Below are 16,120 nucleotides of genomic sequence, written 5' to 3'. Positions count from 1 at the left end.
TCCGTCCTGCGCCTCTCCTCTCCGAACAGTGGGTGGCGGCAATCATCCATTGGCTGGCCGCTGCTGTTCAGCTTTTGCTGTGACTAATCACAGCAGAAGTGGCGCGCATGCGCCCCCCAACCAAGAGTGCAGAATCACATATATATACATGATTCTGCAGAGAGTGGCTGCCATGTAGCAGTAAATCTACTATAAGTTTGTCAGTAAGTGGGTATACAAGGTTCTGTTTTTTATCAGTGAGATTGGTTACAGTAAATATATCATATTTTAATAAATCAAATTACAAACAAAACATTTCCAAAACATGCCCTACTTACAGCTGAACTCCGGGCCCAAAAACTTTCACTCAGATGTATTTCTCAATAGCCGCACAGGACATAAATCAACTTTGTAAAGAAAAAAAAAGAAAAAAGGATTTATCCCTGGGACTTTAAATGAAGTGTACACAAATGGTCATTTGTAATGGGGTAGATATAGTAGCAAATTTACCCAATGTAAGGATCATTCCTCCCACTGACCACCAGAGTTGTATAAAGTACTTAAAACCCATACTTGAGTAAAAGTACAAGTGCTCGATCAAAAAGTGACTTGAGTAGAAGTGGAAGTGCTTGATCAAAAAGTGACTTGAGTAGAAGTACTAAAGTATTCAACATTTTTTGTACTTAAAGCGGAGTTCCAGCCATTTACTCACCTGTCCAACGGTCCAGCGATGCGGCCGCCGGAAGTCTCGATCCTCTCCCTCGGCGCCGGCATCACTGCTGTGGGCACCCGGCTGTTACAGTTTGCGGCTTCACAGCCGGGTACCCACTGCGCATGCGCGAGTCGCGCTGCGCGCCGTGATTGGCCGGCAATCTTCTGGGACCTCTGACGTGTCCCAGAAGATTGCAGGGAGGGAGGGGGAGAGGAGAACTTCCGCTCAGGGCGCCGCGGCGCTCTGAGCGGAAGTGGGAGCGGGTACCTGTCAAAACTAGGTACCCGCTCCCCCCCCAAAAAAATGACATGCCACATGTGGCATGTCGGGGGGTCAGGACTCCCTAAAGCGGAAGTTCCACTTTTGGGTGGAACTCCGCTTTAAGTATTGCAAGTAGTTTTTTTAAACATTTTGCTACTCAAGTACTGAAAGTAAAAGTACCAGTAGTTTTGAAAAAAAATTCCTACTCAAGTACTGAAAGTAAAAGTACAAGTACTGTGTTATGTAGTTATTAAAGAAAGAAGTCAAAAGTTTGAACATCATATTGTTTTTTATTATTTCAAATGCAGCTTTTATTTATACATACAGTAGCATTTATTTTCCTATGCGCTGATAATACACATGTTTTGAGCTTCATGAAACCTGCCATCTACTGTTCTGGCAGTGGTAATTTTTATAATTGTAACTAGTATCTATACAGCACAAAAAAAAATATCGGAGTAGAAGTATTGAAATCATTGAAAAAATGTAGTGAAGTAAAAGTGGAAGTAGGAGAAAAAAATTCTACTCCAGGAAAGTACAGATACCGCCTTTCGGTACTTAAGTACAGTAGTGAAGTAGTTCTACTTAGTTACTATACATTTCTGCTGACCACCAATGTAAGGGGCTTTCCTCCCACTAAGCCCAATGTAAGGGGCATTCTTCTCACTGACCAACAATATAAGGGACATTTTTCCCACTGACCCCCAATGTAAGAGACATTCTAACCAATGACCTCCAATGAATTTATGTTAGCAGGGGTTTCCTGAGATTAGAAAATGAATTATGGGGTAAGTATAATATATACAAGTAATACTGTATATATATATATACAGTTAAACCTTGGATTGCGAGCATAATTCGTTCCGGAAGCATGCTTGTAATCCAAAGCACTCTTATATCAAAGCAAATTTCCCCATAAGAAATAATGGAAACTCAGATGATTCGTTCCACAACCATTCATTCATAAATCCTTCAATTTATAGTCCATATAAAAAGATTATAGCATTGCGATAGGTTGTGTAACCATAAAATGTTCATCCACAAATATCCGCTTCCACAACGGGATTAGAAGCAAAATCCAGCAGGAGCTACAGAGTATCAAAGAGAAGAGTGGCACCTCTAAGTGTAGCAATATGGTTCCATTTAATGAAGGTGCAATATTTAGCAACTCACAAGGTTGATGAATAAAACAGGCACATCTAAGTATGCAGGCATCCGGGGTAAAGCTGTCCACATAGACCATCTTCTGCACTGCCAGCTGCCAGTCTGTAATCCTGACCGGGAAGACCACCCTGCAGTAAAGCGATCTGAAAGCGAGGGGCAACATGGAAGGGATGACGTAGATGGCGATGCGGAGGATGGTCCTATGTGGACAGCTTTACCCCTGATGCCTGCATCCTTAGATGTGCCTGTTCCAATCATCAACTATGTGAGTTGCTAAATGTTGTACCTTCATTAAATGTAACCATATTGCTACACTTAGAGGCGCCTCTCTTCTCTTTTATACTCAGCTGTGACTTGAGGCTACTTGTATATCAAGACATCGCTTGTAAACCAAGTCAAAATTTATTTGAAAATTTTGCTTGTCTTGCAAAGCGCTCTCAAACCAAGTTACTCTCAAACCAAGGTTTTACTGTATATATATATATATATATATATATATATATATATATATATATATACTGTATATATACACAAACACTATATTACCAAAAGTATTGGGACGCCTGTCTTTACACACACATGAACTTTAATGGCATCCCAGTCTTAGTCCATAGGGTTCAGTATTGAGTTGGCCCACCCTTTGCAGCTATAACAGCTTCAACTCTTCTGGGAAGGATGGCCACAAGATTTAGGAGTGTGTCTATGGGAATGTTTGACCATTCTTCCAGAAGCATTTTTTTTGAGGCCAGGCACTGATGTTGAACGAGAATGCCTGGTTCGCAGTCTCCTCTTCGATTCATCCCAAAGGTGTTCTATCGGGTTGAGGTCAGGATATATGTAGTAGGCACACTCAAGGCTATCAAAAGGAAATAGAAGTAATTGCACAATTTACAGTACTGTATATATAAATATATATTTTTTCTTCTGGCTTTCTGGCAGATTTTCTATTGCTGGTCTTACAATATTATCTGTGGTTGTAGTAATCTGTTCACAATACATTGGGTATATACCTTTTCCATTTAGAATGAAGCTTTATCAGAAGAACAACAGTACATTTTTGTAGCACTTGGCTGATAATTCCACAATCCATAGTCTAATGACCAGGTACGGAGGTGACCATCTGCTGGGAGATGATATGCACTGAAGCATGGTAAAGGTGGCAGAAGAAGATAAGAGTCCTCATTAGCTTGGAACGTAGAGTCTCACCTGTAGAGGGATTTCCTCATTATCTACCAGTATTGGGATATAAAGCACCATGAGCTCTGATTAGATATTGGATTGTGTTTTGTAACTAAGAGTAGTCAAAGGCTAGCCGATTGATCATACATGGTATGGTTTTCTTTCTGTTGGTTGAAGGAAACCCTGTCTGAGAGAAACATGGATGCTAGTATTATGGACTATTCTTCTGACAATGCTAACCCCCTGTACGCCATGAAAAGCTGCTGACTTAAGCACCTACGGTTGCCGATCACCAACAAGCATATAGATAAAGGCTTCTTAACTTTCCTGATTTGCATATTGTTCTGAGTCATTCAGAAAGCACTGAACCCAGAGACAGCTCAAAAGCAGGCCAGCAATGTCAGCCATTGTATTTCTCCAATGACAGGTCTAACCAAAAGCCAAGCTTCAGGAAAACGAAAAGTCATTTGATTTTTCCGGAGTTCAGCTTTTAGACTGAACTCTACTATTTAGACACAATCTACCCTTGCAATGCATTATGGCCAGTAGGTGGAGCTGAGGAGCTTACTAATTTCCTATCATACTCATCGACATCTAGTGGCCATAATGTGGTATTTTCCCTATTGTGGCTCAGAACTGGTCTCCAACAGTCTTTTCTTCAACTTTAGGTTGCATCTTCGCACCAGTTTTTGCATGATTCACTGTTTGTCTGTTATTTTGATTTATATTTTCATATCGAATCTATACTGGCTGAAGCACACTACTGAGACTAATTTTAATCCTTGCTTCTATGGTGGACATGGAAGCATGTCTGGTCTCTGGGGTAATATGTTTTAGGTGATAAGTGTGACAGAGGGGGGACTACAATGTACAGTAAATGTTACTGCACCAAATGTGTAGTTACACTTTCTCTCAATGGAGCAAATATTCAAGCACTGGATTGAATATCAGAAAGTATTGGACAACTTGTGCTCCAGTTAATTAAAGTATAGGACAATAAAGTACAGAAAGATACCTGTTGATCATGGCAAAAAAAAATGAATATATATATTTGTTACTGAACTAGAGAACACCATTTCCTCCCCTCATTTTTACAACCTCAGATGAGGTGTTCTGCAGTCTAAAGGAAGCAAACACTATAGAATCCATACCTCCCAACCGTCCTGGATTCCGCGGGACTGTCCCACGATTTGAAGTAAGTCTCAGGGTCCCGCGGATCTGGGCAGGAGTTCCAGGGCCCAGCCAGGACTGAAACAAGGTCCAGCCCTGAGCTCTACTCAGTAGTGATATCCTCAATGGGTGCTCTCACACACATCACCAAGTGAGGACTCCTGGGAGAAGATCTGGCCGGCAAGATCTCTGCTCCCCCCTCCTCAATGCAGTCACCGGTTGTTAGGACCGCTGGCGTCCTAGCAACTGATGACATCATTTACAGGCCACCTCTCAGCTCTGCCCCCATCTTCGGCTCCCCATCCTGGCTCTCAGCGGTCCCGATGCCGACTTTCAACGTCTCCCTATCCTGGCTCTTAGCTGCCATGATGTCAGCTCTTAGCGGCCCCGATCCTGCATCTCAGAGGTTTGTGAAAGGTAAGAGGAACTCCTTGTCACACTCCTGCATTTGTTAGAGGTGAGAAAGCTTGGGGGCATTAGTGAGAGCAAGGGGCTTTAGTGAGAGAGCTGGGTTTTGTTTAGCCCACCCCTTAAGCCCCTCCCACCATCAATACTTTGGTCACACCCACATTTTGCCATTACGCGTGCCACAGCTCACATACTCCCTCAATTGTCCCTCATTCTGAAGTTCAAATTTTGGAAGGTATGTATAATCTAATTGTAGAATCCCCTTTAGCGCTACCATAATAGTACAAAGGTTTGTGAGATTTGATACTAAATTATTGGATTGTTTAGGGTTGTCTTCATATTATAAAGTTTTGGTAAAGCTGAAGTAGATTGTAGAGTTGTGTGTGGCCAGCTTAAGTATTAACCCAGTATTAACCTGGGAGGGCCGATTAGACTGCTTGAAATAAGGCCGCGGTATGCATAGGACACAGGAAAACTCTGGACAGGATTTTTTTTTTTTTAATCGAACAGATATAGCAAAAGGATTCAAATGTATATTTGCCAGACCAAAAAGGATCATAGTTAGAATGTACATTAAAATTGGCTATGGTTGCATTTTACCAAACAGAACTCCAGGAACCATATGCCTTGCATTCGGCCAGTTTGGCTCGAAGTAAGTATCCATTTGTGATATCCTATTGGCTGCTGGGGATGCTGTATTTTACCATACTAGTCCATGCTACGTACAGTGATAGCCATGATTGTCTGGGTTCTGTGCGAGCGGCTTCTCCTTTGCACACTTAACCACTTCTGCCCCCTTAATGACAGGCCATATTTTGAGATTCGGCACTGCGTTATTTTAACGGACAATTGCACAGTGGTGCAACGCTGTACCCAAATAAAATGAATGTCCTTTTTCTCCCATAAATAGAGTTTTCTTTTGGTGGTATTTGATCACCTGTGCGATTTTTATTTTTGGCGCTATATACAGAAAAAGAGCAACAATTCTGAAAAAAGAAAACAATATTTTTCACATTCTGCTATATAACATTCCCAAAAAAAAAAAAAAAAAATGTAAAAATCTAAATTTTTTAACATTTTAGGCCAATTTGTTTTCTGCTACATATTTTTGTTAAAAAAAAATCGCAATATTTTGTTTGGTTTGCGCAAAAGTTATTGCGTCTACTAATTATGGGAAAGATTTATGTCATTTTTATTGTTACATAGTTACATAGTTAGTGAGGTTGAAAAAAGACATCAGTCCATCCAGTTCAACCTATGATGTGTGTGTTTGTTTGCTTTTAACCGTACATTGTATACCCCTGTATGTTGTGGTCTCTAAGGTGCCCATCTAATAGTTTTTTGAAACTATCAATGCTCCCTGCGGATACGACTGCTTGTGGAAGAGAATTCCACATTCTTACTGCTCTGACAGTGAAGAACCTCTCACGCATTTTAAGGTTAAACCGCCTTTCCTCTAGTTTTAGTGAGTGGCCACGTGTCTTATTGTATCTCCTTTCTCTGAATAGTTTGTTCCTTATGCTAGGGTCGCCAGTACAGTATTTGTACATTGATATCATATCCCCCCTCAATCGTCTCTTCTCCAGAGAGAATAGGTTCAGTGCTTGTGGCCTTTTCTCATAGCTGATGTCCTCCATTCCCCTAATCATTTTTGTTGCCCTTCTCTGGACTTTCTCCAGTTCCAGCACATCCTTCCTGAGGACCGGTGTCCAGAACTGGACAGCATACTCCAGATGTGGCCGGACCAGAGTCTTGTAGAGTGGGAGAATAATCTTTTTATTTCTGGAGTGAATCCCCTTTTTTATACATCCCAGTATTCTGTTGGCTTTGCTTGCGGCGGCTTGGCATTGCATGCCACTGCCAAGCCTGTTGTCTACCAGTACCCCCAAGTCCTTTTCCATCCTAGACTCACCCAGAGGTTTCCCCCCCTAGTGAGTAGCTTGCTTTCTGGTTTCTGGCCCCCAGGTGCATTACTTTACATTTTTCAACATTAAACCTCATCTGCCATGTAGTTGCCCACCCTGTTATTTTGTTCAGGTCTGCTTGCAAGGTTTCCACATCCTGCATAGAAGATATTGGCAAGCCTAGTTTAGTATCCTCTGCAAATACTGAGATTGTACTAGATATCCCCTCCTCTAGATCATTTATGAATAAATTAAACAGGATTGGTCCCAGGACAGAATCCTGGGGGACCCCACTTTCCACACCCGCCCAATCCGAGTACTCCCCATTAATCACCACCCTCTGGACTCTCCCCTAGAGCCAGTTCTCTATCCAGGTACTCACCTTATGGTCCATACCTACCTTCCTTAGTTTGTACAGTAAGCGTTTGTGGGGAACGGTGTCAAAGGCCTTTGCAAAGTCCAGATACACCACATCCACAGGCTTTCCCTTATCTAGGTGGCAGCTCACTTCATCGTAGAAGGTTAATAGATTGGTTTGGCAAGAAAGATTTTTCATGAATCCATGCTGATTACTACTAATAATACCGTTTTCATTACTAAAGTCTTGTATGTGGTCCCTTAACATCCCCTCCAAAATTTTGTTTTAGGCTGACCGGCTTATAGTTACCCGGGATACATCTCGGCCCCTTTTTAAATATTGGTACCACGTTGGCTTTTTTCCAATCAGCTGGCACCATACCCGTCTGTAAACTATCCTTAAAGATCAAGAATAATGGTCTGGCAATCACCTGGCTGAGCTCATTAAGAACCCTCGGGTGCAAGCCATCCGGTCCCGGGGATTTATTTATGTTAAGTTTCTCTAGTTTAGCTCTAAGTCTATCTTCTGTTAGCCATGGCGGCACTTCCTGAGGTGTATTATTTAGTTCGGCCTTACAAGCAAGGTTCGTGTAGCCCCCCGATTCTTTTGTGAAGACTGAAGAGAAGAAATTATTTAACACTTCTGCCTTTTCTCTGTCCTCAGTGGCCATATTTCCTTTATCATCTTTTATGGGGCCAATGTGTTCTGGCCTCACTTTCCTACTGTTTATATACTTAAAGAATTTCTTGGGGTTCTTTTTACTCTCCTCCGCTATATGTCTCGCATGTTCTATTTTAGCCGCCCTGATTTCATCTTTACATTTCTTATTACACTCTTTGTAATGCTTAAATGCTGCCAATGACCCCTCAGTCTTGTATTTTTTGAAGGCCTTTTCTTTAGCACTAATATACATTTTTATGTTGGAGTTTAGCCACCCAGGGTTTAGTTTTGCTCTTTTAAATTTATTTCCCTTTGGAATGCACTGGCCAATCCCCTTGTTAAGTATGCTCTTGAAGCACTCCCATTTTTCCTCCGTGTTCTTTGTTCCCAAGGTTCTATCCCATCTGATATTTTCTAGCAGCGAGCGCAGTTTAGGGAAATTGGCTCTTTTGAAATTCAGTGTCCTTATATTACCCTTGTGTTTCCTATTACTGTAATTAATACTGAAACCAATTGACCTATGGTCACTGTTTCCTAAGTTGTCCCGTATTTCTATATCCGTGAGCAGGTCTGTATTGTTGGTAATCAGTAGGTCAAGTACCGCATTGTTTCTTGTCGGTGCATTCACCATCTGACCCATGAAATTGTCCTGCAAAACATTTAGGAACTGCCTAGCCTTGGCTGAGTGCGCGGTTCCTTCTGCCCAGTCTATATCTGGATAATTAAAGTCCCCCATTATATTGACATTTCCCATCCTTGCTGCCAATCCTATCTGTAACATGAGGTCCGCCTCACCCTCCTCCCTCTGGTTGGGGGGCCTATAGCATACGCCCAATATTACCTTCCCCACCGTGCCTTCCCTTTGAAGCTCTACCCATAGGGATTCTGCCTCATCCATAGCTCCATTATTAATATCATCCCTCATATTTACCTGTATACTGTTCTTAATATACAGACATACCCCTCCCCCTTTTTCACCTTCTCTATCCCTGCGATAAAGGGAATACCCCTGAATGGTCGCCATCCAGTCATGGGAGCTGTCAAACCAAGTCTCAGTTATCCCCACAAAATCTAAGTCCTCCTCAAACATCAGCAGCTCCAGCTCTCCCATCTTGTTGGCCAGGCTTCTGGCATTGGTATACAAACCTCTTAATTTTGATCGGTTACATATATCCTCATTTGTTGTTATTAGGCTGCTCTCTTGATTTTTCCCCATACCCACCCTGGGTTTAGGAGCTCCGAACACCCTACCGCTAATGCCCCCATTTCTGCCCTCTGAATCTTGCTTTCCACTGGCTAATTCTACATCTGTACCCTCCCCCCCGTCACCTAGTTTAAAAGCCCCTCTAACTTTGTGGCCATCTTCTCACCCAGTACAGCTGCACCCTCCCCATTTAGGTGCAATTCGTCCCTACCAAAGAGCCGGTGGCCGACTGAGAAGTCGGCCCAGTTCTCCAGGAACCTGAAACCCTCCTTACTACACCAGCTCCTCAGCCACTTGTTAACTTCCCTAATCTCCCGCTGCCTCTCTTGTGTGGCTCGAGGTACAGGTAGTATTTCGGAAAATACTACCTTGGAGGTCCTACTCCTCAACTTAGCTCCTAAGTCCCTGAAATCATTTAGGACTCTCCATCTTCCTCTGCCTATGTCATCGGTACCCATTGTTTTTTTTTTTTTTTTTTTTACTAGTAATGGCAGCAATCTGCGATTTTTGCGGCGGACAGATCGGACCCCTGACTGACATTTTTGACACTTTTGGGGGGTACCAGTGACATTACTACAGTAATCAGTGCTATAAATATGCACTGTTACTGTAATAATGACCCTGGCAGGGAAGGGGTTAACATTGTGAGTGATCAAGCGGTTAAATGTGAGCCTAGGGGAGGGATTCTATCTGTGGGGGGGCATGGCTCGTGAAATGATCATAGAGACCTGTCACCCTACATAGAAGGATCACAGGAGTTCTGTAATCATTCCAGGGAGAAGAATGGTCAGCTGTGTTTAAAACAGCTGACCGTTCTTCTCTCTCAGCGGGAACGATCGCGAGTGTCAAGTGGCAATCAGAGCCACCTGCCCCGTGAATCGGAGTCCCTGCTGACAAGTGGAGGTGGGAGCGCACCACCGGCGGCACGCGCTTGCTCCCTAGCTGCAGGCGCGCGACCGATGTATACCTACGTCGGTTCACGCAGGAGGGCCGCTCTGCCGTAGTTTTACTGCGGCGGGCGGTTGGGAAGCAGTTAAAGCAAGACTTCACCCAAAAGGGGAAGTTTCATTATCCTCCGTCCTACCCCCCCCCCCCACTTCAATTTTTGGCACATGCAATTTTTCTTTGGGGATTGGGTACCTAGTTTTGATTGGTACCCTTTTCAAATTCAGTTCGCATTGCCCAGGAAAACCACATGGAAGTTCAGCCCCCCCCACCCACCCCATCAAAGCCTGCAGAAGACTACAGGACCATACAAAAAGCACAGTGTGGCTCTTGTATGCACAGTGAGAAGCCGGCTGTGAAGCTGCAAGGAGTCACGGCTGGCTTCCTACACTAAAGATGCTGACGCCAGAAATCCGAAGACCAGTAATAAACCGGCCAAGGTTAGAACTGTGCTGGATCCTTGGACAGGTAAGTGCTCTTTTATTAAAAGTCTTCAGCTACAGTATTTGTAGTATTTCTGTTTCTAGGGCGCAGATGCTCTTTAACACAGCAAGTGCACTGCAAGTCCACTATTCATAGAACTTATTGTACCTTTTCAGGGAATACAGGGCATTCTCTGAACGGAGGAGGGTGGATTGTGACATCACCACCCTTTTCTCCACCTTATCCAATCAGAGAATGCCTTGTATTCTTTGAAAAAATACAAAAAGGTCTGTAAATGTCGGCAGTGCCGAGTGACCCGTGTGTAAAGGGAAAGCCTCTTGCACAGAACCTGTAAGATTGAGGCTATCACTGTCTTTAGTGAGGGCTACTACAGTGATTTACAGCATCCCCAGTGGCCTTCCGAAAATTTCATAAGGATACTTACTCACTTCGAGCCCAATGTAAGTATGCAAAAAAAAAAATGTAGAATGTAGAATATGTGCACCCCTCATTCAGTCTCTGGGTGTATCTTATGCCTTCGTGAGAGCATTTTAGGCATGGGACAGCAGTGGACAATTCTGAGCAACACGGATCTAAGTGCCGCGCCAAAGTTTCTCCTTCTCATGGCATAGACGAGTGGGTTGGCAAAGGAGTTCATGTGTGAAAAGAGCACAGCCAAGCGTATGAGGGGAACTGGAATAAAGCATGATCGGCATAGGAGCTTCAGACTGTAAATGGCATTAAGTGGGATCCAACACAAGCAGAAGATGCCCACTAAGAGCAACATAGTCCAGGCCATGTTTGTCTCCCACTTCTTAGGGGACCGCAGGTGGCTGCGGACCACCCTAAAGATATCTGCATATATAGCCAGCATGATGAGCAGAGGCGACAGAGTACATCCAAGGAACACAAAGTAGACGAGATACTCGGGGGTGAACACAGAGGTGAGGGAGCAGCTGCCAAGGTGGTCTCCCCGTGTAGTGCTGTTATTGGTGACCTGCCGGAGGCTGAAGTAGGCCCTGGAGAGGTCCCTTTCTCTGCGAGGTAAGTAGTTAGCCAGAATAGATCTCTCAAAGCCTGCCATGGACCTTTCAGCGGCTGTGTGAGTTTTATTGCTGCCGACGTATTGCTGGAACTGGTTCCAACCCATCATGGGGGAGAAGCCGATGAGACAGGAGAGGAAGAGACACAACAGCACCGCAAGGGCTAACCGTATGTTGGTCACATACACCGTGTAGCTGCAAAATAATATACCAATATGATTATATGAATGGGGATCAATGCCAAGAGCAACTTAAAATGTAACTCAAACCAAGAACAAATATTGTATATATTGCAGCTTACTAGTCCCTTGTATAGGTACCTGAATTTGTGATAGCTAATACTTGTAGACAACAATATTCCCCTGGGAAATTTTTGGGACTTTATAAGCACTGAATAAAATTACTGGAGTATAAAAATAATAAAGTTTATTGATATAAAGACGACAAAAAAGAGGAAGGGGGGGGGGGAGTATTTTGGTAATACAGTTTTCACCAAAAAATATGCTAAAAAGGATTATACATGGAATATGCCATCATAGTATGATATCAATACATGCATTTTCAAATTATGCACATGAGCAACAGCATTACCCAACGCGTTTCAAAGCATGTATCGCTTCTTCTTCAGGGGTATACTGTGCATGCATTTTATATACTGTATTGATAATGCATTCCACATTCACATGTGAAGTAAAAACAAGGTCTCAGAACATTCGCCCATCAAGCTTTAATATAACGGCTTAGTATAGTCAAAACTGGCAATAAATGTCAAAGAGAAAAGAGTATTGTAACCAGGTCTGGCATCACAGGACAACTGAGGCCATAGGAATTAGACTCAATGAAGTCTACAATCTGCACAAATACATGTATAATGAATATCCTCAGCAAGAAGGAACATCACTCCACAAGCCAAGCCCCCTGACGTGTTTCGCCCCACCCACCAGGGCTTAGTCATATAGGTCCTCTATAACTAAGCCCCGGTGGGTGGGGTGAAACATATAAAAGGGTGTGGCTTGTGAAGTGGTGCAAGGCTGAGGCCATCTTACACATGTTAACCGCATAAACTGCATAGGGTTGGGCGTCAATTTTCCCAAGTATGAATTTGTGGGTAGGTGAAGCAGCAGAAAACACTCATAGTCCAGGTGCAATGATTTAGGAATACATTGTAACTGAAGCTTGGCAATACACAACAAGCCCGATGGAAAGGAAACCCAACTGGGACTACTCACAGATATAACAGCAAGGGGTCAGTAGCAGGTGGTCACAGGTGCCGACAGTGTCGGTCCGTACCCAAGTGGGGAAGCCTCCAGGTAAGATGGGGTGTCCCTACATTTTCCCTGCTCCTCAGAAACCTCTCTCTGATGCTAAGCACTGTCCCTGACAGTGATCTGTCCCTACTTTAGCCACATGCGAAATGCACGCCAAGCCCAGGAGCCAGGGTCTTAAATGCTCCAATAAACTGCTTTATTTTACCTGCATCCCCACGTGGTCTGGTTTCCTGGCACCCTGACAGTCTCTGCCAAGAAACCAGGCCACTGACACGTTTCGCCTTGCCCACCAGTGGGCTGGGTAAAACGCGCCAGAAGAGTGTTTTCTTGGAGGAGACATACAGTATAGGAAGATGCTGATCCTTATACACAGGTTATGCTGGCTGGTTGGGAGAGCAGCGTTTTCTCTGTTCACTTCAGCCCCTTCTATTGGTCAGAGCAGGTGTGTAGACTCGGTAATTCAGTTCCTGGGAGATATAAAAATCAAATCATGTGTTTTACCTCCCTTATATCTACCACTGAAATATTAATTTAGGGTGTACTGTCGGTCCAGCCCTTTTCACTACCTTGGACATACACCAGCGGGGAAACTTCACAGGTTTGCTGTCAGCTTTCTGATGGAAGTGACCTGGCGGCTTTACACCCAGGCACCTAAAAAAACAACTTAACCACTTGACGACCGCTCACATTGAGCGTACTGCGGAAAATTGGCTCGTTATCGTCCAGCGACGTAGACCTACGTTGCTGGACTCCTCCCCTCGTGGGCGGCGCGGTGCCGGAGGCTCGCTCCCACTGTATTCAGACACAGCGGGAGTCGGGCCAGGGGAGGAGAGGCGGTGATCACCGCCGCTCTTCCCCGATCGTCGGAGATCGAGTGAGGAGATCCGCCCGCTTGTGTAAACAAAGCGGATGGATCTCCTAAGTGACAGACAGGGGCAGATTACAGGATTCAGCATAGCTGAACCTGCGATCTGTGTCTGTGTCACACAACCCCCTCCCCCCACACATGTCAGTAAGCACCGGGCATATATTTAACCCCTTGATCACCAATAAAGTTAACTCCTTCCCTGCCAGTGTCATTATTACAGTAACAGTGCATATTTATAGCACTGATTACTGTAGTAATGTCACCGGTACCCCCAAAAGTGTCAAAAATGTCAGTTAGGGGTCCGATCTGTCCGCTGCAATGTCGCAGTCCCGCAAAAAAAATTGCAGATCGCCGCCAGATCCCCGCCATTACTAGTTAAAAAAAAAAAAAACAATAAAAATGATTACATTTCCCGTAGTTAGTAGCTGCGATAACTTTTGCGCAAACCACTTAAAATACGCTTATTGCGATTTTTTTTTACCAAACATATGTAGCAGAAAACAAATTGGCCTAAAATGTTAAAAAATTTCGATTTTTACTTTTTTTGGGGGGGGGGGGGGGAATTTCATATAAAAAAATGTGAAAAATATTGTTATTTTTTCAAAATTGTCGCTCTTTTTTTGTTTATAGCGCAAAAAGTAAAGATCGCACAGGTGATCAAATACCACCAAAAGAAAGCTCTATTTGTGGGGAAAAAAGGACATAACTTTAATTTGGGTACAGCATCGCACAACCGCACAATTGTCCATTAAAGTAACGCAGTGCCGAATCACAAAATATGGCCTGGTCAGGAATGGGGTAAAATCTTCCGGTCTTAAAGCGGTTAAAAATACGCTCATTGAGAATTTTTTTGTCAAAGACATGTAGCTAAATACATTTTGGCCTAAATATATGACAAAAATTTAATATATTGGATATTTTTTAACTGTCAAAGTAGAAAAATATTGTTATTTTTTCAAAATTGTCTCTCTTTTTTTATTAATATCGCAAAAAATAAAAAGCGCAGAGGTGATCAAATACCACCAAAAGAAAGCTATGTTTGTGGGGAAAAAAGGACGTAAATTTCGTTTGGGTACGGCGTTGCATGACTGCGCAATTGTCAGTTAAATTCGCAAAGTGCCAAGTTGCAAAAAGTGGCCTGGACGTAAAGCAGGAAAATCCTCCGGTCCTAAAGTGGTTAAAATTTAAATTCCCAGTCCCAACCCCCAAAATACACTCACAGACAAACATAGCTGCAGGCATTGGAGTGGCATGTATGAAAATGTTGATTGCAGCTAAAGCTTCTCCTATGGAGAATTTTGTGTTTGTCGCCATTTTACAGACAACAGCAATACGTTTTGATCTGCTTGGTATCTATTTACTCGGCACAACCTCATCTTTTACATTTTTCCAAATAAATAAGGTAAAAAACATGTATCATGTGACATACAGATTGTATCCTCAACCATTTTATTCTACAGGGCTTTCAGAATATGTATATTGTTTGGGGCTTTTAACTAATATTCAGGCCTAAATATGTGTGAAAAAAAGCGAAACGGCTCTGGCAGCAAAAGGGTTAAATCTGACCATACAGTGCATCCAGCAAATTAATTATGTATATGTTTTCTCCATAGTTCTATTTCCCTCTTACCTGTTTGGAAGGCGGATTTTGAGGTGGGAGTTGACCGCGATGAGCAGCAGAAGCAGAATGGAGAACTGCGTAGTGACCAGCGGGAAGCAGGTGATGAAAATACAAGTGTAAAAGCAAAGCATGTATTCCATGCTCAGTACTATGGAGAAAGGAATGGCCACGGCTCCCACCCCGATGTCCGCAGCCGCTAAGCTGACGATCAGGAAGTTGGTGCTTGTCCGCAATTCCTTGTGCAGGTAGACGGTGGCACAAACCAGCACATTCAAAGAGACTATGCCCACGGCTGATAGAATCTCCAGGAGGACAAAAGGGAAGTTATCATCCATGATCCCTAATGTGACCAAAAACAAGAGACAAAAAAAAACCAAAAAAACAAAAACAAGAGACAAATAAAATGTGGCCAGCAAATGTGGGCAAGTCCAAAAAGGTGAATGTTCCTAGATTTGTGCAAGTTTTATAAATAGGTCCCTATAGCAAAAGAAAGGAAGAACATCAGATTAAAATAGACACAAACTCTAATATATTTATATATATACAGTATATATATATATATATATATATATATATATATACACACATATATATATATATATATATATATATATATATATATATATATATATATATATATATATATATATATATATATATATTATACAGTATCTCACAAAAGTGAAAACACACCTCACATTTTTGTAAATATTTTATTCTATCTTTTCATGTGACAACACTGAAGAAATGACACTTTGCTACAATGTAAAGTAGTGAGTGTACAGCTTGTATAACAGTGTAAATTTGCTGTCCCCTCAAAATAACTCGACACACAGCCATTAATGTCTAAACCGCTGGCAACAAAAGTAAGTACACCCCTAAGTTAAAATGTCCAAATTGGGCCCAATTAGCCATTAGTATTACAAGGTCTCAGGTGTGAATAGGAAGCAGGT

General features: G+C 42.8%; 1 protein-coding gene across 1 annotated transcript; it reads right to left on the bottom strand.

The window, feature by feature from the left end:
- Nucleotides 1-10,875: 10,875 nt before the first annotated feature.
- On the bottom strand, nucleotides 10,876-15,502 carry LOC309568328 (adenosine receptor A2b-like; the record flags this gene model as incomplete). Its single annotated transcript, XM_082273992.1, has 2 exons — nucleotides 10,876-11,605; nucleotides 15,177-15,502. The coding sequence occupies 2 exons, from the start codon at nucleotides 15,500-15,502 to the stop codon at nucleotides 10,876-10,878; spliced, it is 1,056 nt and encodes a 351-aa protein (XP_082130118.1).
- Nucleotides 15,503-16,120: the final 618 nt, after the last annotated feature.

Source organism: Pelophylax lessonae (genome assembly GCF_965119305.1).
Source record: "Pelophylax lessonae genome assembly, chromosome: 12".
Taxonomy (NCBI): domain Eukaryota; kingdom Metazoa; phylum Chordata; class Amphibia; order Anura; family Ranidae; genus Pelophylax; species Pelophylax lessonae.
Note: the sequence above shows the minus strand (reverse complement) of the source record. Positions and strands in the feature narration are given on the sequence as shown.